Below are 26,735 nucleotides of genomic sequence, written 5' to 3'. Positions count from 1 at the left end.
GTCCTTGGGATTCATCTCAGTGAAATAATTTAAGAGGAGAAAAAGCTATAAGAGAAAAGATTTGTTCATTTACTCATCATTTAACCACCATTTATTAAGCTCATCCTCTGTATCATACACAGTTAGGGATGGGAGTGTAGACCCTCTCTGTCATAGAATACTTTATTCATGTTACTTGAGAGCAAAGAATTTAAAATGCAGCAAGGTAGTTAGTATTAGGCAGACGGTTAGGTAAACAACGATGTGCTAAGTCGATTGACTGTTGTGTGGACATTAAAAATGGTAATATGGAGTCCTGTGTAGAAACAAGAATATTTGAGTTCAGTTAAGGAAGAGTAAAATTGTCTGAAGATGTTATGGAGTATTTAACTATGTTTGCAAGTTTCTTTTTGGATAAAAAGAAAGGTGTACATAAAAATAAAAATAATTTTCCTTGTATAGTAGGATTTGGGATGATCTTTTAAGAATTTATTTGCTGTCCCATGTCTTTAGCTTCTAATAGAATTTTTTAAGAGTAGCATGGCAATAGAAATGTAATGAATACTGGCTAAAAGGATCAGAAGATAATGTTCCATTCTACATCCAAGAATGTTCACCCATCACCTCGCTGCTTCCTCCCCACAGGGCCATGTGAAACTCTCTGACTTTGGTCTTTGCACAGGACTGAAAAAAGCACATAGGACAGAATTTTACAGGAATCTGAACCACAGCCTGCCCAGTGATTTCAGTAAGTGTGAACCTAATGCTGGCCTCTTTTCCTTAACTGAGCCTAGAAGAGCCATTTCCCTGGTAACTGCATCACGTAGGACAGATAGGAGATTCTCACAACCAGACTTTTTAGAGAATAAAAAGATTTGCCTGTGGTTGTATTGTCCAGGGGAGCAGGATGAGTGCTATCAGATGTGTTAAGGCAGCTGTTGAAAACGCGTTTCTTTCGAGCCCTCCTGGGAAGGTTACTGGAGACGGATGTGGGGGAGGCAAGCAGAAGCAGTCAAGAAAAAAGTCCTGGAAACAGCTCCAGACTAGATTTATCCTCAGTGCCTCCCTTCTTCCTTCCTTCCTTCCTTCAGAGAGAGCAAGAGAGAGAGAGAGAGCGAGAGAGAGAGAGAGAGAGAGAGATCTTAGCTGCTAGTTTACTTCCCAAATACCTACAACAGCTGAGTAGGGCCAGAATGAAGCAGGGAGCTGGAAACTCAATCCAAGTCTCGTCTCCCATGTGGATGACAGGGACCCAAACACTTGAGCCTCTAGCAAGCCCTGCCTCCCAAGGGTGTGCATTAGCAGAAAGTTAGGCTCTTGTGTGGAGCCAGGCCTCCAAGCCAGGCACTCCCAAATGGACTGGGAGCATCCTAACCGGGGTCTTAACCCCTGAGCCAATGCCTGTCCCCTCCGTGCTTCCTTCTGTCACAGCAGAAGGAATTTTATCTTTATAAGGCTTCCTTCTGCTCGAGCACTTTCAGATCATTGAGAACTATGAAGTACAACTGACTGTTCATCCCAGAGAAGTTTATGTCAATGGGCCACATATTCAGAAGTCCCTGAGTATATAACAACTGACTGCTCTTGGAAATTTGATGATGCTTTTGAGAAATTGTGAATGTTTTAGGTTCACTTCAGGGTCTTTGCTTCTGGTTGAGATGTAATTCCAGTTCAGGCCCCTGTCCCCTTAGCCCACTCAGTCCTCATAGAGGCGCTGTATGCCAGTCTCACTGTGTTGATTCTTGTAGTTAATGGTTTAGAACCTCTGATTGGACTTAAAGACTTGCTAGGAAATGAGTCATTCAGAGTTTTTGAAATATGGGTAGAAAAGCAAGACTTTAGAATTTCATTATGACTTGAACTGGAGCCCAAGAAAGCAGTAAACATTCCTGCCTGAACTTTATTTAGAACTTGTTTTCTGTATTTTTAGCATTCCAGAATATGAATTCCAAGAGGAAAGCAGAAACCTGGAAAAGAAATAGACGTCAACTAGTAAGTAATATCTGTGGGTTTTGAAGTGCTACAAGCCAAGTATGAATATGTTTTTTAAAATGCACATAAATTTGTATTTGATAAATACTTGCATCATATCCCTTGCTTTTAAGATTACCTTAATAGGATGCTGTGTTTATGTTGATAACACCAAAAGGGTAGATCATATTAGGTTGTTTGATTGTGATATTCTCATTGGGTGATCTCATTCTGAGCTCTCAGGCTAGTAACAGTACCTTTCTTTCATTTTACCTATTCCCTGTGTTTATGGTGGTGAAGGGGTAACATTTAAGTTAGAGGTCTCACAATGAAACTGACTGCAAATAATTACTTGGGACTTTCAGCATTGCTTCTTACAATTTTTTAAAAAATATTTTACTTATTTATTTATTTGAGAAGTAGAATTACAGACAGAGGGAGAGGCAGAGAGAAAGGTCTTCCATCCACTGGCTCACTCCCCAAACGGCCTCAGTGGCTGGAGCTGGGCCAGCTGAAACCAGGAGCCAGGAGCTTCTTTCAGGTCTCCCACATGGGTGCAGGTTCCCGAGTGCTGCTTCTGCTGCTTTCCCAGGCCATAGCAGGGAGCTGGATTGGAAGTGGAGCAGCTGGGACTCGAACCAGCACCCATATGGGTGCCAGCATTGCAGGCAGAGGCTTAGCCTACTATACCACAGCACCGGCCCTGCCTCTTTGATCCACTTCAGGGAGTCTAGACCCCTCATTTCATCTGTCCCACCCTGTCTCTCTGCGATGAGAAAAAGTACTTAGTAATAAAAATTTGAGAAAAATGTGCTGAAGTATAACATGCATGTTGTATGTCAGAATGATGACCTTGCACACTTGTATTGTCTAGAAACAGTACTTCTGCATGTCTGCATGTACAGTCTGATTTGGCAGGTTTGCCCAGTGTTGTATTTCAGCAAGGCCTCTTAGTAAAATACTGATGTATAGTTCTCCGTTAACTCACCTGGTAGGTCAGTAGGAAGTAGATGTCAATGTTTAGTGAAGATGGAAGCCTGTGGGACTGTTTAAGACATTTTTAAAAAAATTTACTGGAAGCTTGTCACTGGGTCTCAGTGCTTTGAGTATTATGGTTTTTTATGTTAAACCTGGCTCCTAGGAGAGGCATTCAGTAAATGCCTTCAGGGTGCATCTTTGATGTGTTTTATAACATGAACTTGGGGTGCATCTTCAGGGTGAATCTTTGATGTGTTTTATAACATGAACTTGGGATACTGCAGTTTCGGATGATTAGTCCCAACAGACTCCTTTCCCTTGGAGCTCGGACACTTTTTTAACCTGCTAAGTGCTGCTTGTGGTTCACAGAGTGTTTCCGTAGATTACTGAGGGCTAGGGGGCATCAGGAACACTTGTGGTCACATGCTTCTGCTGCGTCTCCCTTGGGGCAGTAGTTCTTAATGTGGCTGCACATGAGAATCACTGGGCACCTTGGGACCAGCCCGATGTCCGCGTCCCACCCACTGGGATTCCGGTTCGGTTGGTCTGGGGTACAGTCTGGATAGCTGAGTTTTTAGACTCTAGGTGATTGTCCTGTGCAGTGGATGTTGAGGTCCTCCACTGAGGAGACTGTCGGGAGTGAGAGCTCCCGCAGTGTTGGGAAACTGTGCTTTGGAAGCTAAGGCAAGGTAAGAAATCTTCTGTGACGCTCTTTCCTTTTTAAAGCAGTCCCGGGTTTCACCTCTCGTTCCTGTGCTGCCACTTGTTTGGGGAGTGTTTCAGTTCCTCACCTTGTCCTTAGACTTCGACAGAAGCTCTGTGCTCAGGGGGCGGGGCCAATGAAGGAGGTGTCACTATGTCCATATTTGGAGTTAAGTGACATTTCGTAGTTTAAGTAAAGTCTTTGAGAACTTGAATAAACTTAAAAACCCTGGTGCTGTGACTAGGGTTCTTGACTTTTTGTCCTAGCCACAGTAGAAACAGAAAACTGAATGTTAAGATTATCCTATTGTCATAACTTGAAGAAAATAGTCACTTTTCCGTCTTCTACATGTAATTTCCATGTTACTTTGACCTTCTGTGAGTGATCAGGTTCGGCTGGTACCCAGTAGAAGATGGGCGCTAGTTAATGTATAGCATAAACGTGCTGTTCTTGGGTAAGCCTGAGATGTGTAGTTGCCTACCCAGCATACTACTTTTTAGTTCATGGAGAATCCCTGGAAGAAGTGAGGACTTAGATTTCACTCCTTGGCTACGTACTGCTACATTGCAAAGTTTTAACTTAAGAGGTGCTGGTAGCCTGAGCCTCAGTGATTGATCAGGTGATAGATATGGCTCAGCTTGAAGTTATTAGACCCAGGAAAGTGAGAGATGGTGTACATATAGGCATCTGATCTTGGTCACTTTGCTTTATCTTTAAGGTAGAATTTATAGGAGTGATTAAGTAGTAAACAGGTTACTTTATTTCCTCTAAAACTCTAAAACGAAATCATAGGGCTAGAACACGTCATGTGGTTGAACGTTAACCAACAGGCCCCTTCCCAATTGCAGCTCCAAGTGACACTTTAAATGCTCAGGCCACAGAAGGAAAAAGAAGGGGACAGGTGGAAGAGTTGGATTGGAGGCCGCTGCCGTGAGAAGGGGCAGCCCCGGCGTGGAAAGGCTGCGGCTGGTGCAGGCAGTGCAGAGCACGGGGCGGTGAGGCAAGAGCGAGCGCCCAGGTGCACTCGGTCCCGGACGCCTACGGTGCTCTCCCTCGGGCTCGAGCCTGCGCTCGGCCATGCTGTGTAAATCCGAGAGGTTTTGTGTTAAACGCTCAGGTGTCTTGCAGGAACTCTTTTCCTGCGGCAATTGACCTCTGGTTTTGTAATAGGAATTCTGAACAAATGAGATTTACTTAGTATTCATCTTTGCTGGAATAGATCTAATAGCTAAATTAAAGAGGATCTCTAGCTTTTTACCTGTGTGATAAGAATAAAACTACGTATGCTTCTTGGGGCGACCCAATCCATAGGTCAGACTTGAAAGTTAAAAAAACTGACATTTATGTTATTTAATATTTATATTTAATAAAACAGCTATGAGTATCTGTATGGAAAAAATGGATCCCTACATTACAGCATATACAAAAATCAATTTTATCTGGAGAACAGAACTTTAAAAATTTTAGAAGGAAAATATAAGGCTTTGTTTTTATGATGTTTGAGTAAGAAAAGGATTTTTTTAAATAAGACACAAGTACAAATCATGAAAGAAAAACTTGGCTTGTATTTCTACTTTAATGGAAAAATAACTTTCTATATATCAAAAGACAAACAAAGGCAAGCCGTGTGGTACAACTCCTTTGGAATTGCCCTGCAGGATCTATGTGAACACCCGTCAGTCTTGCAATTCTCCCCTTACTCATAGGCCTTGAGGAACCTCCTTGCACATGTGAACCAGGAAACATGGAGGAGTATTGATTGCATTCTCATAATAGCAAAAACACTGGAAATCACCCAGGGCCCATCTACAGGGAAATGGTTACATTCTGGAATAAAATACTGAAGTGACAGTTACCGAACTGCAGCTACCAGTGACAACATGGATAAGTTCTAGAAACATAACATTGAGATGAAACATTAGATGTTGTGAGACGGCATAGAACAATACCATTTTACAAAGTGCAAAAATTAAAACTAAGGTTTTGTCGAGAGATACTTGTGGCAAAATTAAATTTACTTTTTAAAGGAGTAAAATGTAAAGATGCAATTGAGCGTAGCCACAAGTGGGAGAGCCGGGTGGGGGTGGGCTGGGAGAGGCGCAGCAGCGTTCCCAGCATTGGTGTGGGCTCTTGGGTTGAACTCATGGGTGCCCCTTTTCATTGCTGTGCTTCAGAGTTTGATCATCCCACATGGATGTGTGTGGTAGAGTGTTTGTTGGTAGGTGACAAATCTCACTGCATTGAAAAAGGCCACGATACAAATAGTAAGCCTCGGACTGGGAGAAGATATTTGCAATATGTAAAATGTTAAAGAATGGGTGTCCTCAGTTCGCAAAGCATTTCTGTGAGTCAATAAGGAAAAAGACAACACAACTGAAAAAAACGAACAGGCAAAGGATCCGAACAGGGATTTACAGAAAAAGGCCGGAATAGCTAACTGACCTGTTGGTAGGAGTAAGGGACGTGCAAGTTAAAACAGTGCGATCCCATTTCATGCTCCTCAAGTTCGTAAAAACTAAAATCGGACAGGTCCAAGTGTTGGTGCGATGTGGAGCGCCCGGAGCTCATCCCTGAAGGCTAGTTAATAGGAACAAGCACGAGGGAGGACAGTTGGAAGATGGCTCCTCCAGTTGAGCTGCCCATGACCCAAGATGCAGCAGTGCTACTACAGAGCATCTCCAGTGTAACCGAGGTGTAGGTACCGGCACAGTGTCGAGGAGGCGTTAGGCGTGCTTGCTCAGGTGCACACTGGAAGCAACGGAAGTGGACAAGAACAGTCATGATTTATTGAACAGAATACTATACAGCAGACAAGTGACTCAACTTTAAAACCTTAATGATGAATTAAAGAAAGTGGAATAGAATATGAACTCCTTTATTTATATAAATGTATATTTTTGAGTGTATTCATACAAGAACCACACAGCCACTTGAGGACAGTTGTTATTTTCAGTTGGGAGGGCAGGGGGGTTAGATGGGTCAGACCTTTCATAGGTTCAGTGGTTTTGTTTCTTTTTAAAAGACAAATGATCTGAAATAAACACAGGAGACTGTTAACCTCTTCACTGTGAGTAACGGGCACAAGTGTGTTCTACTCTCTGCGCTTTCCTCTGTGTGCTTGTGCCGGGTCATAATAAACGCTTTAAAAAGACTGCCCAGCTGTGGTGTTTAGTTTTAGAAGTTGTGTAACATGTAAAGCACCTAGGTTGGAGCCTTGCACGTGGCCACAGTGTTGCGTGCATTGGAAGGCGTTGGCTGGACTTCCTCCCCGTGCGTTAGCGTAGAATACGAGAATTTGGAATGTGCCCCTTTAATAAGTGTTCATAGAAATGACCAAGTTTGGTATGTAAACGTTTGACCTGTAGGATGTAGGTAGCTTTTTAAAGTAAACGCTTCCTTTTATGATGTTCTTAGAGCACATACATGGTGGGAAGAGGGGTCATTTGGAGTGGGATACTTAATTTACCACTGGGCTCTGCCACTCAGCCGGGCCTGAGGCCTGCAGCGGAACCTTTTTGATGGTCATATTCTTTTATCTGCAAAGTTGAGCTACAAGTCCTCCTTGTGGAAGTTTTGTTACAGAACCTGGTACTTAAAGGATGTTGGGTAAATCATGACTCCCTTCCTAGATCACGTTAGCTTTAGATCGATGGAGGAAGTGTCTCTTACCTCGCTAACAAAGCGTTAGTGTTCATCTTGGAAAGTGCTCTGACAAGTCAAGCTCGCCACAAGGCGGCTGGGCAGTCCTGCTGCTTGGTGTGGGGCTAGCGTGCGCAGCCGTCGGTCTGTAGGTCAGGACTCTGGGCAGCCTCCTGCCTGGCTGGGCCTCCCTGACGTGTGGTACATGTTTCAGGCCTTCTCCACAGTAGGCACTCCTGACTACATTGCTCCCGAGGTGTTCATGCAGACCGGGTACAACAAGCTCTGTGATTGGTGGTCGCTTGGGGTGATCATGTATGAGATGCTCATCGGTAAGTCGCATGCTTTCAGAGGACTTTCTCTGTGCATCCAGGAAGGACTGCTATGCTGAAGCTAGACTGTCCATCTGGGGGTGATCTGAACACTTCTCCCTTGTCTTTCAAAGTGAAGTTTCCCAGGTAGACCACTCTGAACCGCATGCATCCGTGGTGTCCTCAGCTTGCTGGCGCCCGTGGCTGCTTCGCTGATCGTTTGTTTGTTATGTTTCCTTTCTCCGTGTTTTCATCCTCTCCGCCTAGCTGCTCTCTTAGTCACTAGTATGTAGCAAACAGCCGCTGTGTGCAGAGAGCTTTAACTGGGTGTTTCCCCACTCTTCTTATTTGTTCCCCTCTTTCTCTCTCCAAGCCATTGAAGCATGGAACCCTGTGGCCTCTCTCTCGCTTGGATGGTGTGTCTCTGTAGATGGGGGTAGCCATGCACCCCTGAGAGCTAGGAGAGAGTGTATTGCAAGTCCCATGCATGGCTGGGTGTGCAGTCTGGCTGGCTGTGTTGTCTTGGCCGGGTATTGGCTGTGTAGGTAGACGTACCCTGTGTGGTGGGCAGGTGGGGTGACAGGGTATGTAGTGTTTATCCTCTTCCCTGTAGTTTTCAAAAAAACCTATGCTTGTTTCTTGTTTAGCTTGCTTGGCACTCTCCGCATTTCAGGACAGTCCTAGAATGGAGTCATTAGTTTGTCCTCATTTCCGTTGGGCGTGGTGATGACCACATTGCAACCCTCCCTGAGTCTTCCTTTTCCAGCTCCCGCTGCTGGCTGGCTTCCTAGCGGCACCAGGAGCATTTAGGAGTTTGGGGGGAAAGGAGAAGCTGACTCGGCGTTTTCTGGGACGAGTGGAACTCATGCCCACGTCGTGGAGGAATGGCCATAGAGTGGAATCCAGGAGTCATTAAAGACACAGACTCTGCTCAAGAGGCCTCAGCCAGATTTTGGAAAGTGCTGGGACGTAAAATCTCCCAAGTTCCTTTTTTATTACAGGCTACCCACCTTTCTGTTCTGAGACCCCTCAGGAGACGTACAAGAAGGTGATGAACTGGAAAGAAACCTTGACTTTTCCTCCAGAAGTTCCCATCTCTGAGAAAGCCAAGGATCTAATTTTGAGGTATCTGAGGACATCCTTAGTGCCCCTGCTAAGACTCTTTGGCATTGAACCTTATCTCCCGGGTGGACCTTTGCTTCTTCCCTTTCCTCTCCGCAGCTAGGCGGAGAGAGAGAGAAAGGAAAGTTTTTTTTTCTCTTTGTGAAGGTAAGGCCTCTGTCTCTTCCAGATTCTGCTGTGAGTGGGAACACAGAATTGGAGCACCAGGAGTTGAGGAAATCAAATGTAATTCTTTTTTTGAAGGCGTTGACTGGGAACACATCAGGTACACCCATGTAGAAACTGCCTGGGTTGTTTCAGAGAGTCTAGTTTGCTTACTACCCATTTGGAAAAACCATCATTCGCTTCTTAGACATGTAGGTCTGTTCCTGGTTCTTGCTCATGGTACAGATTTGGTGTCCAGCGCCCTGCTCACATACCATGAGGTGTATTGCACGCAGCGTTGCACACAGTGAGGCGAGCCTCTGGTGTCACGGCGAAGGGAGCATCTATGAAGCACACTGCCCTTTCTCTACAGAGAACTGGGCAGCCTCTGCAGCCCCGAGGGTCCCTGCAGGACTGCCCCTGCCCCCACCGCAGGGCTCACTGGGAGACAGAGGGGAGGGAGGAGCGGAGCTGAAGGAGGACTGGGGAGAAGGTGGTCCGGGGAGAAGTGGAGCCGGGAAGGGGCAGTGCAGGTTATTACGGCGGGGGTGGCCCTGAGCGCCTGGCCCCCGTCATAGCCCCTGTCGTAGCCCCGCTGCCTTCCTCAGCGTTCGTTGGTTGCTAACCAGAAGGTGAAGAATTCGTCCTCTCTTTTCTTGTGTTCTGACTTATCCCGTGTGATTTCTGCCTGGCCTCTCTACTGATGGTGACTCCCGTGGGAGGAGTGTGGAGCCCCACACGAGGGGATCCCGCAGGGTTGGGCTTCCCCGTCCGCGCAGTAGTTGGGCAGGCCTGAGGGGAGGGGGAGCGCGTTAAGGCTGAGTGTTAGCTCCTCAGTGTCACTCCTTCCAGTTGTGAATGACTGTTTGCGGTTGCACCTTCGCCATGGATTTGGCTTGGAGACAGTCGGCTGACTGGGTCGGTCAGCATTCAGAGAAACGCAGCGCCTCCCGCTGTGAGAGGCCCTCCTGCGTCGGAGCAGGGAATCTGTGGAAGCAGCGCAGTTATTAACCATAGCAACTGTGGCCTGTCTGTTCTTGGCAGGGAGCGACCTGCTGCGATATCTATTGAAATCAAAAGCATTGACGATACCTCAAATTTCGACGAGTTTCCAGAATCTGATATCCTTAAACCAACAGGTAACGCCGCTGCTGCCTCTTAAGCACGTTCGTTGCCCCTCCGCTCGGGGTGATGCTCACAAGTCAGGGCGGAGGAGTGGCGAGGCGCTCCCTTCTCCAGTTCCCTCCCAAGTGGTTTCCCAGTGCTGCTGGGGGGAGCCGTGGGGCCTGGCTGAAGGCAGTGAGCACACGCCCCGCCTTTGGAGCACCCCGCTGCTGGTGGGAGCCACACGGCTCCATGCCTGTGTTGTTGTTAAACTCAGGAGTAGGAATGTGAAACGGCAGGAATGCAAAGGTAAAACTTGAAAAGCATTTGAGAATAAATGTGATGTTCAAAGGACACAGGCAAGCAAACGTAGAGGAGCCACAGAGAGAACGAGAGCCCTTCCACGTAGAGTGGCTAGGCGCAGGGCCCAGTGGTTTGTGGAGTAAGGCAGTGAAATCCGCTCTCACGTCTGTTTCTTCCCCAGTGGCCACCAGTAACCACCCTGAGACCGACTACAAGAACAAAGACTGGGTCTTCATCAATTACACCTACAAGCGCTTCGAGGGCCTGACTGCAAGGGGGGCCATCCCTTCCTACATGAAAGCAGCGAAGTAGCCCTGGGCCCGGGGGCCCGGGGGGCGCAGAGCTCTCGGTACAACGTCGTGGTGTCCTCCCACACTCTAGAAAGAGCTTCCGTGAAGCGGCCAAAGCCCATTGGTGTACATAGCAAAGCTCCTGCGAGGTGATCCTGCCGTGTCAGCCACACACAGCCGTCCTGCTTCAGCGCCGCCCTGGGCCGGCCGAGCGGTGCGCAGGAGCCTGGAGTTCCCTGAGTGCGTCAGGATGCGGGGGAAGCACCGTCCTCCACCACGATCAGCGTCGTGGGTTCTCGTGGGGTGTCAGCCAGTCCTGGGGCGCTGCGACAGCGCTGTTGCCAAGCCCGCCGAGTATTTCCCTTTGTGTGTAGCTAAAGTTCCACAGTTCTAAGAAAATAAAGCAATGGTGAAGGTCTTAGCAGCCAGCACCCTGGCTGAAGGTGGCCCGCCAGCCTGAGGCTGATGGCGGTGGCTTCCCGCCCGCGTTGGCCGTGGGCGAGTGGCCGTTTCAGCCTGAGTTCATGGTGCACTTTATTTATGGTACTAGGATCAAGACATTCAGTCCACCCGTGTAGCTCCCAGCTACACTCGTGCTTTTCTGAATGTCGGGTCGGGGGGCACCAGCCCCATCCGCCGTTGCTCTTCCAAGGCCCCTGCTGCCAGTGGGCGTTGTCAAGGAGCCCGGGTCGCGTGGGAACTCGCGCTTCCAGAAAATCCCCATGGTGGGTGTTGCCCTGCAGGTGCTACCCACAGGAGCCCGGTCGGTCCCCAGGCACACGGCCAAGACAGCCCGGGCAGGGCACAGGTGCTGCTCCTGCTCCCATGACGTCCTCAGAGGGAACAGCCCGTGGGAAGTCAGATCCAGCCAGCGGGTCCTGGAGAGTTCACGCCTCGAGCCCCGGGCAGCTCACTGTCTCCCGCTCTCTCCTCTCGGTGTTTCTCCTCTCCCAACTTGAAGTAGCCATTTTGCCTTGGAATCACGACCACAGAGTTCTCCTTTGCAGGTGCCTTCCCGGGGACAGCCCTCCATGACGGGTTGCCCGCAGCCGTGCTGCTGTCTCCAGAGAGACCCTCTGGATGTAGCACGAAGTGCCTTCTCTCACAGCTGCCACCGCCTTCGGAGGAATTCTGCGTCAGGAACACGTGCAGGCTCCTTATTGACGCATGATTACTTTTTTAAAAAAAGTTTTGCTAACTGAAAACATTTTGTTTGCACCTGTGTGGTCGCTTTGCCCGTCGCGAGCGTCCTGGCCAAGCTGTAGCAGGTGACCGCCTTCTGCCAGCCTCGAGGGTGCGAGAATCAGCTTTGAAAGGAAAGCATCTCCCAGCCATTCCAAAAGAGAAATGGGGGAGCGGCAGTTCGAGTTGTAAGTGAACTGGCTTTGGGTTTTCACGTTGGAGGAGGAAGAACGAATGCTGGGGAAGTCGGCTGTGGACGGAGGGAACGTGTCTGCCCCTTCACCTTGCGTTCATGGCCTGTTGTGAGAGGAAGCGAGATTCTGCTGTGGTCCTCTGCCGCCTCGTGGTCTTAGCGGACGGCGGGGCTTTGAGCCCGAGGTCTCGCAGGAACAGGAATGGGAGGCAGCAACGAGGGTGTGGTGGTGCGCATGCGGGAGCGGCCCTAGGGGAGATACCCACGTTTAACTTGGAAACTTCTCAATAAACGGTGTGCAACAGTGGGGGAAGTCTGTGGTGTTCTAAGCAAACGCGGCCTGTGACCCACAGCGGGTCCTTTGGCCGCAGGCCATCACTAGCCACGGTGCCATGCCAAGTGCTTCTGTGTCCCAGAGAAGCCGGAGCTGGCCTTGTCGTCAGGGACCCCGTCCTCTGAGCTGCGGTCCCCGCACGGCCCCCTCAGCTGGGGGCTCGGCTGTCGGGTCACCTGCTGACAAGTGCTGCCAGCTGGCGGGCCTTTGTTCCACTCTCTACAGCCCGGCCCCATCCCCAGGGGTCTCGCAGGCTCAGGGGTGGACGCCTGCGCCCTCCATGGCCACCGGAGCACGGGTGTCTCCAAGATGTCGTGGACCGAGGTGCCGCCTCTCAGCCCCTTTCTGGGGAAGCCTCAGGGAGAGGCCAGGAGAGGCAGCGTTTATCAGAGTAGAAGCTGCGAGCAGAGGGAGGCCAGGTACAGCCTGGGTGGCTTGGTCTTCGTGGGGCTCATGGTCCCAACACTGGCTCAGTGTTGATCCTATCACTGGGGGAGCTAGAAAATAATAGAACTTGTACATTTCAAAAAAGAAGTTGAAAAAGATTTACTTATTTATTCTGAAAGTCAGTTTTGGGGCGGGGGAGGGTGGGGAAAGGGATTGATCTTCCACCCGCCGGTTCACTCCGCAGACATCTGCAAGTCCCAGGCTGGGCCAGGCTGAAGCCAGGAGCCAGGAGCATGGGTGGCAGGGACTCTCTGCTTTCCCCAGGCCATCAGCAGAGCTGGCCTGTAAGCAGAGCAGCTGGGACACATCCCCTGTGGGATGCTGGTGTCGCAGGTGGCGGTGTCACCCGCTGCACCACACACGGGCCCCAAAAACCTGAATTTTAACTGTTCTATTGGTAGAGCTTCAGTGCAGCACCTTCTTGACTTGAGTGCATCAGAATTCTCTTCAGTGCCTCATTTTGTTAGAATTGCTTTCAAGAGATTCGGGCGAGTTCCTTCAGGGTTAATATCCGGGTTCTGAACAGCCGATGGCTAACTGGAAGACTTACCTGTGGCGTCATACGAGTCCTGTGCAATAGACTGCTGTTGCCTTCTCAGAATTGTAACACCGCACAGGGCCACCCTGTATCCTTTGTCTCTCTGGGTGTCCCTGTAACTCAAATGATTTTTCCTTTTTAACATTTACTTTTCTTTGAAAGGCAGAGTTACAGAGACATAGAGGCAGAGAGAGAGAGAGACAGAGAGTCTTCCGTCCACTGGTTCACTCCCGAAATGGCCACAACAGCCAGGCTAGGCCTATCTGAAGCCAGGAGCCAGTGGCTTCTTCCTGGTCTCCCACGCTGGTGCAGGGGCCCAAGGACTTGGGCCATCCTCCACTGCCTTCCCCAGCCACAGCAGAGAGCTGGGTTGGAAGTGAAGCAGCAGGCACTGGAACCAGCGCCCATGTGGGATGCGAATGCTGCAGAAGGCAGCTTTGTCTGCCCCACCACAGTGCCAGCCCCCCAAATGATGTTTTGAATTGAAAATGGTCCAGCGAATGGTACTTTGATTTCCTTCATGTTTCCCTGGAATGGTCTATCAAGGTCAGTCTTGACTTAAAAAAAAAAAAAGCCTCCATTGATGCTTTTCACTCCTATTTTCAGGAAAACAAACACCAAATTGTCCAAAACTTTCAGCTCAGCCCCCGGCTGTGGGTGTGCAGTAGGGAGCCTACCAGGCGAGCACTGCCGCCCGGCAGGCGGCCGATCCCAATGCAGCCATGCTGTGCTGACCAGCCTGCACAGGTGTGAGTGCCTTAGGGACGCTTCCCAGAGAGGTTTATTGTAGTAGGGATCTACAGAGGGGAAAGAAGGCTGGCAGCTGTGGCCTGTGCTGTGGTGACGGCATGGAGCTGTATGTAGTAAATACCACTTTGGGAAGAGTGGCGTAACACTGCCACCACTTGGTACGTCCTCAGTTCCCTCTGCCCTCCAACCTGACCCGTGGGGAAGCACGTTAGTATTAACGTGTGAGCATTCACTTCTATGGAAGCTACTCTTCTGGCCACTGGTGTTCTGCCCTCTCCAGTGGAGTTGCATCGTCTTAGTGGATACCTGCTGCACTCCTCCCACGGGGAACTTTCCTTTAAACTCCCACCCTGACTGCCTTCTTGGCAGCTCCTCTGCCTGCCACTTAAATGCTGGTGCCCCTCACCCCTCATCTCTTGCTGACCTCTCCAACACCGTGGCTTCAACTCATTATTTCTGTAATGAGGTCTTCAAAGACCCTTTTTGGAAATATTTAGAGAGAGAATCCTCTGCTGGTTCATTCCCTAAATGGTTGCAACAGCTGGGACTGGGCCAGGCCAAAGCCAGGAGCCTGGGACTTTCTCTGGGTCAGAGGTTCAAGCATTTGGGTCTTCGTTACTCTCCCCGACACGTTAACAGAGCTGGATTGGAAGTGGAGCAGCTGGGACTCAAATGGGCTGTCATAAGGGATGCTGGTGTCGAAGGTGTCATGTTGACCACTACTCCACAACACCTGCCCCTCCTCACTTGCTTTCTCTATAGACTGATTGGCTGATTGATTTGAAAGGCAGAGCTGGAGAGAGAGAGGGAGAGACGGGGTTTTCCATCTGCTGGTTCACTCCCTAGTTGTCTGCAACAGCTGGAGCTGTGCTGATCAGGAGCCAGTTCCAGGTCTTCCACGTGGGTGCAGGGGACCCAAGCACTTGGGCCATCTTCTGCTGCTTTCCCAGGCCACAGCAGAGAGCTGGATCAGAAGTGGAGCAGCCGGGACATGGACCGGAGCTGGTGCTGCGGGTGGTGGCTTAACCCACTTCGCCGGCCCCATAGTGTGTGGATCCCTTTATCGTTCAAGTTTTCATTTAGCTTTGTGGGGTTATGCTTAGTTGAATCTGTGTTCAAATGGTCTCGAATGCAAATCAACCAGGACCTCGGAAGGCAGCCCATGAAGGGCTCTGGAACCTCTGGGTTGTAAATACCAGAGCGGCAAGACCCGCAGGCCCCCGGCGAGGCCCCGTCTCCTCCCGGAAAGGAAGTGCTTCTGGCCATCGGGCAGTACCCTTTCAGTCCCTTTTAACATCCCCATAGCTGGTTTCATTTCTGCTAAGAATGACACGGACACACAAATGATAATATTTTATTATAGAAAAGAATCCCAAACACAGGATTTCGTAAACACTGGTAGGTGAACAAGTGCAACTTTCGAAATAGAACGTAGAGAGAAAACCTACAGGCATTTTGCCTTTAGGAGAAAATGCTCCCCTGCGGGGTGACCGCCCAGAGCACAGCTGTGCTCCCTCTCCCTGTTTGAACAGTTCCAAAATGAGGCAAGAAGTAGCATTGAACAAACTGCCAATGTCCCTTGGTTTTTAACGTTCTACTGACACTTGATTAAAAAAAAAAAAAAAAAAAAAGACTTTATGATGGCATTTTTGAAGCCTTGCTCTGGGTATCTGATTTCAGACGCTTTGGAGCACTATTTCCAAGTACATCTCTCCGCCCACGCTGGATCCCACAGTTACGTTCACAGACCCGTATCCATCCTCTATCACACTGGACTCTTGGAATTCAGTTTAAAATTAGTACTGGCTGTCGCCTACTACACAGTAAATCTAGCAGCTGCTTTCTGTGGTCCTTATAGATTTTGCTGTCATTGTTCTCTCTTCCTGGACTTTGGAGAAATCTGAAATAACCCAACACGTGTTAACACTCTGCTTCCTCTCCAGTTCCCCACAACACGTTTCCTCACCGGCACTACGTGATGTGCTGTAGACACAAAGTCAAGACTCTCAACCCCAGATTCTGATGCGCCTTGGCCTGCTGAGATGCGCTCTGAGCGACAGCCTGGGTAGAACCATTTTCTCATCAAAGTGTTTCTGGTTGAACAACCTAGCTCGCTTATTTAGGCACTTAGAACACCAAACCCAATCCCACCTCTGAGTGGACAGAAATGCCTCTTGCCCATCTGGCTAGGAGCTGGCTCGTACGGGGATGACTGCAGCCCTCCGAGGCCTCGCCATTATGGGATGTCCTGACCCCAGGAACGGGGAAGGCATGGCTGAGGGCGGCCACCAAGTTACAGTGATGCTGAGCTCCGGGTCGGTGCAGAAATTGTCCTCCTTTAGAAAGAACCTGTGGCCCCGGCTGTTCCTGCAGGTGCCACCACTGGGTGGCGCCAGGAGACACACCGTCACCTCAAGGGTTGGGGCCAAAAGCCTGTTAACCCAATTCGGGGGGTAAAGTTCTAGAAAGCTTGAGGAAATTGTGACACAGAGCAAGGGTTCAAGCACATTTCACCAAGTAAGCACTAACCGAGGTGTCGGCTGTGTGTGCGGACACGCAGTTTAACAAGACCTAAGCCGGCACCGAAGTCACACGTGTCACAGGGCACACAAACCTGACAGCTCGGCGCCCTCTGTGGTGGTAGTGAAAATCCACCGAGGCGCACCGGAAGCACCGTGATGCCCCGGCCGAGGCTGCCCAGCCGCTCCCGGCAGGAACGCGGGGCCGGCGAGGACAAGGGCCGAGTCTGACCGCAAAGGCGAGCCAGCTGCTTTCACAGAAAGAAAGCCACCCCCTGTACGCACCCCGAGCCTTTCCCCCAGCCTCGATGCCTGTGCGGCGCGGCTCCCCGGGGACAACAGCAGAGTCCACCCTGACCTGCTCACACCCGCAGAGCATGCCCTGAACACCCCCCTCGTTCTCTGGGCCTGGGAGGGGCTTTCCCAGCTGCCTTGGGGCCTGGGGCCAGGCCATTCAAGGAGCTTGTCCTGCAGTGTCTTGGAAGAATGGAATTTACTCCAAGACTCCAGGTAACTGTCTCTTCACAGTGAGGGGTGCAGCTGAGGCAGGTGACCGGAGGGGCAGCTTCTCCCACAGGGTGGGAGATACTCCGCAGTCTGGAGCCCCGGGCTGAGGCTTAGCTCTGCTGTTCACAGCCATGGAGACCTCGAGGCACGGCGGCGGGGAGTGCCCGGGCTGCCGCCTCCCGCAGTCACCACAGCTGGTCAGTCTGCTCCCAGCCCACCCTTCCCGTGGCGATGGCGTCAGTGCTGGTCTTCCCAGGTGAGTGGCTAACTGGCTAGTTCCCCAGGTGAAACACTGCTGTGGGGGAAGCCTCCCGTTCAAGCCGGCGGCCAGCGGCCAGCCTGCTCAGGGGCTCCCAGCCCCTGAACTCCTGATAAAACAAAACTGCTGCACTCATCTTGAAAGCGTTTAAGTCCCAGCTCAGCTCTCCGAGCCACACCCACGGCACCGGGCCGCCCTTGGGTGTCTAGACCTGTGGCTTCGCACCAGCTTCCGAGCCAGAATAATCCAGCTGGCCCGATGTGGGGCCGCGCTCCTGTAGCTGAGTTGCATTCCAAATGAATCATCCATTTACTGAGTCTGAAAAACTGAATCTAAAAAAGTTTCATAAACAGTTGCACCCTTACTCTTCCTGCCGGAGAGCCCGTCTGTGTGGCTCCGGACTGTTTGCGGCACTCACGAGGACTCCAGCTCGGACGAATCCCCTCTGAGAGCCACGTTCTCCACGGACGCAGCCGGGGGCGCCCTCCGTGAGCTCCGCTGAGCACCCCACGAGTGCCTGCCTTTAGAAGGCAGAGGTTGTCATCTGGTCCTTGCTGCTAAGCAGTGTGCCCGGTGTGGAACACGACCAACAGAAGCCAAGAACAGAGCAGAGAGGGGAGGACAGCGCGGAGCCCCGACGACTCCTCTGCTTCCGTGGTTACGCAGACCCAGTGAGCAGCACCAGGCCCCACTGTTTTAGATCAGCTGGGCAGCTGCCAAGCTGGCCAGTAGTTACGTGAGTGCTCCTTCATCTCCGGCCGGAGACACACGTTCGTTCTGGGAGACTGGAGAGGCCAGGAGAAGCGGGTCTCTGCCCAGGGCAGGCCCGGGAGCTCTGGTGGCGGCGGGCCCACAGCGGGCTCAGTCCTGAAAGTCACTGGAAGCCATGTGAGAAAGTGGGGCATTCAGCCGGTCGAGCTCGTCGACCTGGGGCGGGTGGTGCATCAGGACCTCCTGGTCCTCCAGGACGTCCTCTCCGGCTGCCACCAGGTTCGTGAGGGACTTGCTGCGGACACACTGGAAGTCCACGTGGCGGCTCTTCCCCTCCTCCTTCTCCCAGGACATCTGGATAAAGGGGCGCTGCACGTAATTGTAGATCACCTCGGACCGCCCCCCGGGTCTCCTCTTGATTTTTTCTTTACAGGTAGGGTAGCCTGAAACACAGAAGGAGGCCGCTCTCAGAATCTGGCAAACTGGGAACACTCTCGCAGCCATACTTTCTGCTTCCTAACACATTCATTTCCAAACCCAAAGACAGCCAGAAGAACCATGTGGGGAGTGACCAGTCGCTGCTCCGGGCCCCCTGCCCAGCCTCCTGCATGCGCCGCCCCCGCCTGCTCGGGTAAGCAGGTCTGGTGCCCGGAAGGACAAACAGAAGGAGAGTGACGAGACTTCTGGCCCTTGTAATGGGAGGAGGAGAGAAGCCTCTTAAATGAAGTTTCAGGAGACTTTAGTTGCTGGTAAAAGTACCACAGAGAAATCCTGTCAGGGCATGGCTACCCCACTCCTCTTGGTTCTGTTGCTTGGAAGGCATGCTGTGTGAGGTCAAGCACATGTGTCATGCTTAGCCTACAAAACACAGGGATGTGGCCAAGAACACCTAGAAGGCTGTCCCAGGCTGCAAACGAGCAGAACCAGAAGGCAGGGTTTCAGATGAGCGGAAACATTTCCAATGGGCGGGCAGACGGGCTGCCCTGGGAAAGGATGTGGTCCCTATCACCGTGTCCCTAGGCTTTCCCAAGAGATGAAAGACACCGTGGAGGGGACGGCGCTGTGGCACAGGGGGTCAAGCAGCCACCTGCAGTGCCGGCATCCCATATGGGCGCTGGTTGAGTCCCAGTTACTCCACTTCCAATCCGGCTCTCTGCTATGGCTTGGGAAAGCAGTGGAAGATGGCCCAGGTCCTTGGGCCCCTGTACCCAAGTGGGAGACCCGGAAGAAGCTCCTGGCTTCAGATTGGCTCAGTATGGCCATTTGGGGAGTGAACCAGAAGATGGAAGACCTCTCTTTCTGCTTCTCCCTCTCTGTAACTCTGCCTTTCAAATAAATAAATAAATAAATAAATGTTAAAACAAACAAACAGGAGCCGGTGCTGTGGCGTAGCCAGTAAAGCTGCCGCCTGCAGTGCCGGCATCCCATATGGGCACCAGTTCAAGTCCTGGCTGCTCCTCTTCCAATCCAGCACTCTGCTAGGCCTGGGAAAGCAGCAGAAGATGGCCCAAGTCCTTGGGCCCCTGCACCCATGTGGGACACCCAGAAGAAGCTCCTGGCTTCGGATTGGCACAGCTCTGGCCATTGCGGCCAACTGGAGCGTGAAACAGCAGATGGAAGATCTCTCTCTCTGGTTCTCCTCTATGTAACTCTGACTTTTAAGAAAATAAATAAATCTTAAAAACAAAAAAAAAAAAAAAAAAGAAAGAAAGAAAGAAAAAGAAACAGATGATCTCAAAATTTTCTTCCAACTTGAAATTCCTCCAATATCAGACACAATGGAGATGTGATGTGTTGGGTGTGCAAAAGTGAGGCAGCAGCAGGGGCAAGCCGCGGCCTGTGACACTGGCATCCCATACCCCATACTGGAGTGCCAGTTCAAGTCCAGCTGCCCTGCTTCCAGCCCAGCTCCCCGCTCTCGGGCCTGGGAGCCATGCTCAGGGTCACTTAGAGAGCTCTGTCCGTAAACCCAGACGCTCCTCTGAGGACTGCAATCATCTTGAGGTGCTGGGTTCCCGAGCTGCGCTTGCCAGGACCTCGCCAGGCTCAAGACGTTCTCCGGGATCCTGCTCGTGAAGCGCTCTTCCCGCCTCCTGTGCTTTGCCCCTGCTGCTCCTGATCTGGAAGGCGTGGAGTGAGCCCCACCTGCTCCTGTGGCTGTTTCAAAGCATTCTCCCGGAGAGAGACTGAAACATGAGGACAAACTGAAACAATGCCGCACTCCTTTAGCCCGGTCTCTGAATGCGAGGACTGGGCTGGGGCCGCAGGTGCAGCCTAGCCCCGGGCCCACGCAGTGCCTGCACACTGACTGGGCTGACGGTTGGTTGGTTGGTCTTACCTTCAATTCCAATACGAATATTTTTCAGGCCTCGTTCCTTTAACACTGTTTTAGCAACATCACGATTCTCAATATATTTGAAGAATCTGTACAGCTTGGAGCTATAAAGAACTGGGGAAAAGAAAAAGTGGTGGTTAGTCAAGGAGTGAAGGCCTCTGGAAGGGGAAGGAGATGAGGTAACAGAATCTAAGGACGAGGCTGGCGCCGTGGCTTAACAGGCTAATCCTCTGCCTTGCGGCGCCAGCACACCGGGTTCTAGTCCCGGTTGGGGCACCGGATTCTATCCCGGTTGCCCCTCTTCCGGCCAGCTCTCTGCTGTGGCCCGGGAAGGCAGTGGAGGATGGCCCAAGTCCTTGGGCCCTGCACCCGCATGGGAGACCAGGAGAAGCACCTGGCTCCTGGCTTCGGATCAGCGAGATGCACCGGCTGCAGCGGCCATTGGAAGGTGAATCAATGGCAAAAAAAAAAGGAAGACCTTTCTCTCTGTGTCTCTCTCTCACTATCCACTCTGTCAAAAAAAAAAAAAAAAAAAAAAAAGAAAGAATCTAAGGACGAACAGTGTACTTGACCACTGATGCCCAAAAGCCCAGGTGGGTCAAAGGGTAAGTGTTAAATAACACATATACCACAAGAGAAATTCTTATAGTTTCAGGGTAGGGAAGGTCTTTCTGAGTATGAAACAAAACCTAAAGGCCATAAAAGAAAAATTAGTGGAAAAATATAACATCTCTGCCAAAACCATCACCACAAAGCTAAAAAGACATTCACATGGGAAAAATATTTGCAACTCATACTACTGGGCACTAGTTTCCTTATTCTATAGAAAACACAACCACAAATGGGAGCTTTCACAAACCGCTAAGACCAGCAGCTCCAATTTTGTGACGGGTAAGGCTGGCTCTTACGAAATTCGGGGGTGACTCCTTGGTGTAGTGATTAAACTGCCTGAGTCCCCTTAAGAAGTGCCTGGGTCCGAGTCCTGGCTCCACTTCCGATCCCAGCTTCCTGCTGATGCACACGCTGGGAGGCAGCAGTGATGGCCCAAATGCTTAGGGCCCCACCACATGCACAAAACCAGGACTGAGTTCAGGCTCCTGGCTTCCACCTGGCCCCTGCTGCTGCAGGCCTTTGGGGCGTGAATCAGTGGGTGGACGCTCTACCCCACCTCCCCACTGCTCCCGCCCTCTCTCTGCCTTTCAAGTAAATGGAAAAAATAAAAGAAAGGTTCAGCCTCATTCAAGAGAATGAGGAGTGCAAATTAAAATTCATGCCAATCATGAGAATTATCTGCATATTAAGAGTGGAGGGGGCCTGCACTGTGGCGCAGGAGCTTAACACCCTGGCCTGAAGCATTGGCATCCCATATGGGCTCCGGTTCAAGTCCCAGCTGCTCCACTTCCGATATCTATCAAAATTAGAAAAGCCAAAGCTTTTGACATTGCATCTCTAGGAATACTCGATAGTGAAACATGTGTGTGAAGATTGTTTAAAAGGAGATTCACTGCACTCAGCACCACTTACAGTTTATACTTAAATGCTTAAACCAAACACAACACATGCATGGAATACTATGCAGCCACAGAAAGAATGTGGAGGTTCTTATGTAAGACACAGTATCAAACAGTCTGTATAATAGGAAATCGTTTTTTAAAACTTTTATTACTCTAGGGGTTAGAGCATATATTTTATATTGCATTACTATGTACACAGTGTATGAACACTAGTTAATCTTACTATTTTTAAAAATTTATTCATTTGAAAGGCAGAGTTAGAGACAATGAGAGAGAGAGAGAGAGAGAGAGAGAGAGAGAGGTCTTCATCTGCTGGTTCACTCCCCAAACAGCAGCAATGGCCAGGGCTGGGCCAGGCCAGAGTGAGGAACCAGGAGTTCCATCTGGGACTCCCTTGTGGGTGCAGGGGTCCAAACACTTGGGCCACCTTCCCAAGTGCATTAGCAGGGAGCTGGATTGGAAGTGAAGCAGCTGGGACTCAAAACAGCGTTCACATGGAATGCCAGCATTGCAGGCCACAGCTTAACCCAGTACATAACACCGGCCCCCTAAAACGGTTTGAGAAAAACAAGTATGCATTTGTTCATGTATGTGCCTTCTATCCTTGGAAGGACAGAAAAACCAAAGAGGAAAACAGCAGAGGGGCCGGAATGGGAATAAGATTTTTTAATGTACATTCTTTCACATTTTTTGAATTTTGAATTACTAATTCAAAATCTTAAAAAAAAAAAAAAGGAGGCGGGGCCGGCGTTAGCAGGTTAAAGCCCCAGCCTGCAGTGCCAGCATCCCATATGGGTGCCAGTTTGAGTCCTGGCTGCTCCTCTTCTGATCCAGCTCTCTGCTATAGCCTGGGAAAGCAGTAGAAGATGGCCCAAGTCCTTGGGCCCCTGCACTCGTGTGGGAGACCCGGAGGAAGCTCCTGGCTCCTGGCTTCAGATCAGCTCAGCTCTGGCCATTGTGGTCATTTGGGGAGGGAACCAGTGGAATGGAAGACCTCTCTCTCTCTCTCTGGCTTGACCTCTCTAACTCTTTCAAATAAATAATCCTTAAAAAAGAAGAGGAGAGCAACATCCACATCTGATCTGCTGCCTCAGGGGTGGAGTGAGAGGTTATACGAGATGCACTCCACTTCCCAGCCTAACGGGGAGAGCGCACCGGGAGAGGCTTAGCCTGGCTGAGTGCACTTGTCACCACACAACACTGATCTGCATGTGGGCTCTAGACGGAGCTGCTGAGGGCACCTCCACCACGCAGGTTCTCCTACTTTGGGAATATTCCTCCCCCATGGGCGGGGGGTGGTCTTCGTCCCAGTCCACAGAGTCCTCGTCCGTCAGCACGACGATGTGGCACTCTCGCTCCCCTTTCTTGGCACAGCCCACCATGATGGGCAGGATCAGTTCTTCGAGGTAGTGGTCAAACTGCTTGTGAGCACCGTCATTAGACAGCTCGTGCAGCAAAGCACCTGGGGAGAGAAAACGCAGGTGAGCGTGCTTTCTGGCCAAGTGCGAGAGAGAGACAGGTGACAGCTTTTGGCAGAGTGAAAGGCAAGGAGACACCCCCTGTTCCCAGGTGGAGGCTGATTGGGTCAGACACGCCCAGATTCTACCAGGCTCCCTCGGCCTCCTCGAGCATGCGCATCAGCGAAGGCTGTGTCGGACAGACAGTGCTGGGCCACAACTGAGTTCTGCCAGAGGTGGAGCCGTAACTGGGTCCTCTCCCGAAGATGCTCCGGGCCTGAGCCCACTGAGAGACAGGACCACAGTGAAGGCCCCGCTGCGACTTGCAGCCAGTGAATTACGGACGTCAAAGGACAATTCTTCCAGAATGTCAGGAAGCCTAGAACTCTGTAGCCAGGCAATCTGAGTGCTAGTCTTAGCTTTCCTAAAGCCTACAGCTTCAAACAAGCCAAGTTTTCAGGCTTCTCATTTGTCAAACGAAGTTACCACCCTCTTTCATAGCTAGTGTGCCTAAGACTTTAGTGATGCCACAGCCGTAAAGCACTTCGCGAACATTAGTTAAACATAAGTTAAAACAATGAAAAGGGGCAGGCTTTGAGGCCACTGTGGCAGGTAGTGGGTGAAGCCACCGCTTGGGACGCCCATATCACACATCAGAATGCCTGGTTTGAGTCCCAGTTCTCCGTGCTTTCAATCCGGCTTCGTGCTAAAGCACTAGGGAGGCAGTGGATACGGGCCCATGATCTAGGGTTCCTGCCACCGAAAGGGGAGACAAGGTTGGGGTTCGGGGTTCCTGGCTCCAGGCTTCAGCTTGGCCTGGCCCTGGCTGGAGGCATTTGGGGCGTGAACCAGCGGATGGAAGACCTCTATCTCTCTGTCTCTCCCTCTGTCACTCAACCTTTCAAACAGACAACAAATAAATAAGAGAACTAGCAGGGAAGCCCAATTTGTTGGGCATATGTTTAAAAAAAAAAAAAAACAGTGATAAAATCCTAACAAAAAGCTTGGCCAATCTGCTATTTAACAGTGAGCCTTTGCTCATGTTGGACAAGCAGTGTCCTTGTTTGTCAGAGTTGAGAAACCAGGGTCATGGGAGGGAAGCACGCAGCGTGGCGACCTGCCGGCTGGTCAGGCTACACTGAGACTCACCGCCTGGTTCCCTGTGTCTACCCCGCGGCCTCGCAGTGCTCTGAAGCAGTAGAGCAAACAGGCTACTGACTGTCACGTCTCTGCCTCAGCAAATCTGTGCAACCACACGGGGAAGTCCTTCTGCTCAGCAATGCAAACGCCGGTCGGCTCCAGAGCACACTCGGGGCGCAGCGCTGCTGCGACGGCTCCCGCACTTACTCAGGTCTTGGCATCGGATGGTGTTGAAGTCAAAGTTGATGCAGAGATAATCGCACGTGTCTCTAAGGTCTGGGATAGAGATGCCATCAGGACAGCTGATGATGCCAGTTTTGTAATAATCCTGTAAGCAGACGAGGAGGGAGCACTGTAGGCAAGAGTAAGATGGGACACCATTTCTTCAACCCGTCTCCCTCCCGGTCCCGGTCCTGTGAGAGCAGGGGCTACTGGGGCGATCACCAAGCTGGCCGAACTGGCAGATGGCGAAGCAGCCCCTGGCCGTCCTGACGCTTTCCATGAGAACCTGCTGACTGCGCTCACACCTGAAGTGCAGGAACAGAACACAGGCGGGAAAGGCAACGACTGGAAGCAGAGACCCTGAAGTCAGGGACGCGGCCGGCCGGGCACGCCTCTGGGGAAGACATGTGAAACAAGGGCGGAACTACACACCAGCACTGTGCGAAACACGGTCGCGCTGATTCCTTCGGCGATCTCATACTCTCCCTTCTCGTTGGGCCGCGTGAAGTTGTACTCTCTTCCGGGTCCAAACATCCTGAAAGACAGCCAGGCAACAGCGTGACCTCCGCCCTACCCCTCCCAGCACGGCCTCTTCTCTACCTCATCCCGCACTGTTCCACTCCGGCCTCTCACTGTGCAAGTCACAAACAGCACTGGGACCCGCCGCCACAAGCTGAGCTCACGTCTCAGGAAACGCCCTTCAGAGAGAGAAGAAGGTAGCAGTGGCTTTCAGCATGTGTGTGCAAGAAGGAATGAGGGCGCGAGTCCTCAAGGTTCATGTGTAGCAAGGGAGGGGCTTCGGCGGCAGATATAGGACAGCGCCGGCAGAGACGGCCCGTGGGCAGTGCGTGGAGGGTGTGGTGACGGCCTCCCCCGGCGCACCCTGCTGCCCAGGTACCTGCTGATGAGCCCCAAGGGCGCACGCTGCCCTCGTCCCTGCCTTTCGTTCCCCACTTCCGGCACACCGTCCCTCAGCACTCCTGAATTTGCGTGGGCATCTAGTCTGCTGATGACTGCAGTAACCAGTGCAGCTCGCTCGCTGGTTTCCCAACAGATCTCAACAGTGAACACGGCCTCCGTCAGGCAGAGGAGGAGAGGAGGGGGCGCTGGGCCTCAGCACTCCCACACGCCTCAGAGGGCTCAGGGCGGGGACAGAGGGCTGCTTCCCTTACCCACGCCTCCTCATCCTTTGGCCCCTCTCTCAGCTCTCCTCTGTCCAACTGATCTCGTGACTTGTGCTCCTGCCACACACTCGTGTAGAGTTGTGGAACCGGAACACAGCACCAAGGGCAGGGCCGGGCCAGCCTGATCGATTTCCCAACTTCCTTCCTTAACACGCAGGGCGGTGCTGCTGCCCCGGTTCGTCCCGGCTCTCCACTGACTTGGCTGCTTTTCAAAGGTCTGAAAATGACTCCACGCCGCACGCTTTCCAAGGCACTCTGCATCATGCACAAGTGCATCCGGGTAACAGCAGTCACCAGCGAATGTGGATGTTTTTCTGGAATGCTCTGGTTAAAGCCTAACTAAGAGACCATGGGCGGGTACGGCAAACAGCGCTACACACTGCCCGCCCCTCCGCCTTCCAGCAGCCCTCAGGCTCAGCGCTGTTTCTCTAGCAGCGGCAAGGCTCTGCGTTAATCCACCCTCGCTCCCCACTCAGCCCCCTCGTGACGAGTGGCCCCCACCTGTGTTCCCCTGGTTAGGCTCACGAGTACCATAGGCAGCCAGAGGACAGAACAAACTTAAGTAACTCAGAATTTGAGTCTACCCAGCTGAATGAGCCACCTGGATAAAGAACAAGGCTCCTCTCCGCAAGAGACAACCCATCTCTTGATTCAAAGAACCAAGAATTTGTGACTCAGAAAAGGCCTGCTGAGGCCAGCGCTGATGTCATGGGCTAAGCCACCACCTGCAGCGCCAGCATCCCATATGGGCGCCGATTCCTATCCTGGCCGCTCCCCTTTCGATCCAGCTCTCTGCTATGGCCTGGGAAAGCAGGAGAAGATGGCCCAAGTCCTTGGGCCCCTGCACCCACATAGGAAGACCTGGAGGAAGCTCCTGGCTGTTGTGGCCATTTAGGGGA

General features: G+C 51.5%; 2 protein-coding genes across 3 annotated transcripts in view; one reads left to right on the top strand and one right to left on the bottom strand.

Moving 5' to 3' along the window:
• Nucleotides 1–12,226, top strand: part of STK38 (serine/threonine kinase 38) — a 37,239-nt gene extending 25,013 nt beyond the window's left edge. For both annotated transcript variants that reach the window (XM_062186025.1, XM_062186024.1), the window contains exons 8-14: nt 625–727; nt 1,910–1,971; nt 7,485–7,602; nt 8,583–8,706; nt 8,873–8,968; nt 9,892–9,986; nt 10,436–12,226. In XM_062186025.1, coding sequence (XP_062042009.1) covers nt 625–727; nt 1,910–1,971; nt 7,485–7,602; nt 8,583–8,706; nt 8,873–8,968; nt 9,892–9,986; nt 10,436–10,566 — 729 coding nt within the window. In that variant the 3' untranslated portion in view covers nt 10,567–12,226. The remainder of the gene's footprint in view (nt 1–624; nt 728–1,909; nt 1,972–7,484; nt 7,603–8,582; nt 8,707–8,872; nt 8,969–9,891; nt 9,987–10,435) is intronic.
• A 3,102-nt stretch (nt 12,227–15,328) lies between these two features.
• The window catches only part of KCTD20 (potassium channel tetramerization domain containing 20), a 36,422-nt gene continuing 25,015 nt past the window's right edge, over nt 15,329–26,735 (bottom strand). Inside the window, exons 4-8 of the mRNA XM_062186023.1 lie at nt 25,085–25,187; nt 24,638–24,758; nt 23,098–23,295; nt 20,323–20,433; nt 15,329–18,427 (exon numbers count right to left, since the gene is read on the bottom strand). Of these exons, the coding sequence (XP_062042007.1) occupies nt 18,135–18,427; nt 20,323–20,433; nt 23,098–23,295; nt 24,638–24,758; nt 25,085–25,187 (826 nt within the window). The 3' untranslated portion in view covers nt 15,329–18,134. The remainder of the gene's footprint in view (nt 18,428–20,322; nt 20,434–23,097; nt 23,296–24,637; nt 24,759–25,084; nt 25,188–26,735) is intronic.

The sequence above is a fragment of the Lepus europaeus genome, chromosome 3, assembly GCF_033115175.1.
Source record: "Lepus europaeus isolate LE1 chromosome 3, mLepTim1.pri, whole genome shotgun sequence".
Taxonomy (NCBI): Eukaryota; Metazoa; Chordata; class Mammalia; order Lagomorpha; family Leporidae; genus Lepus; species Lepus europaeus.
The sequence above is the reverse complement of the archived record's forward strand: the minus strand, read 5'-3'. Positions and strand labels throughout refer to the sequence as shown.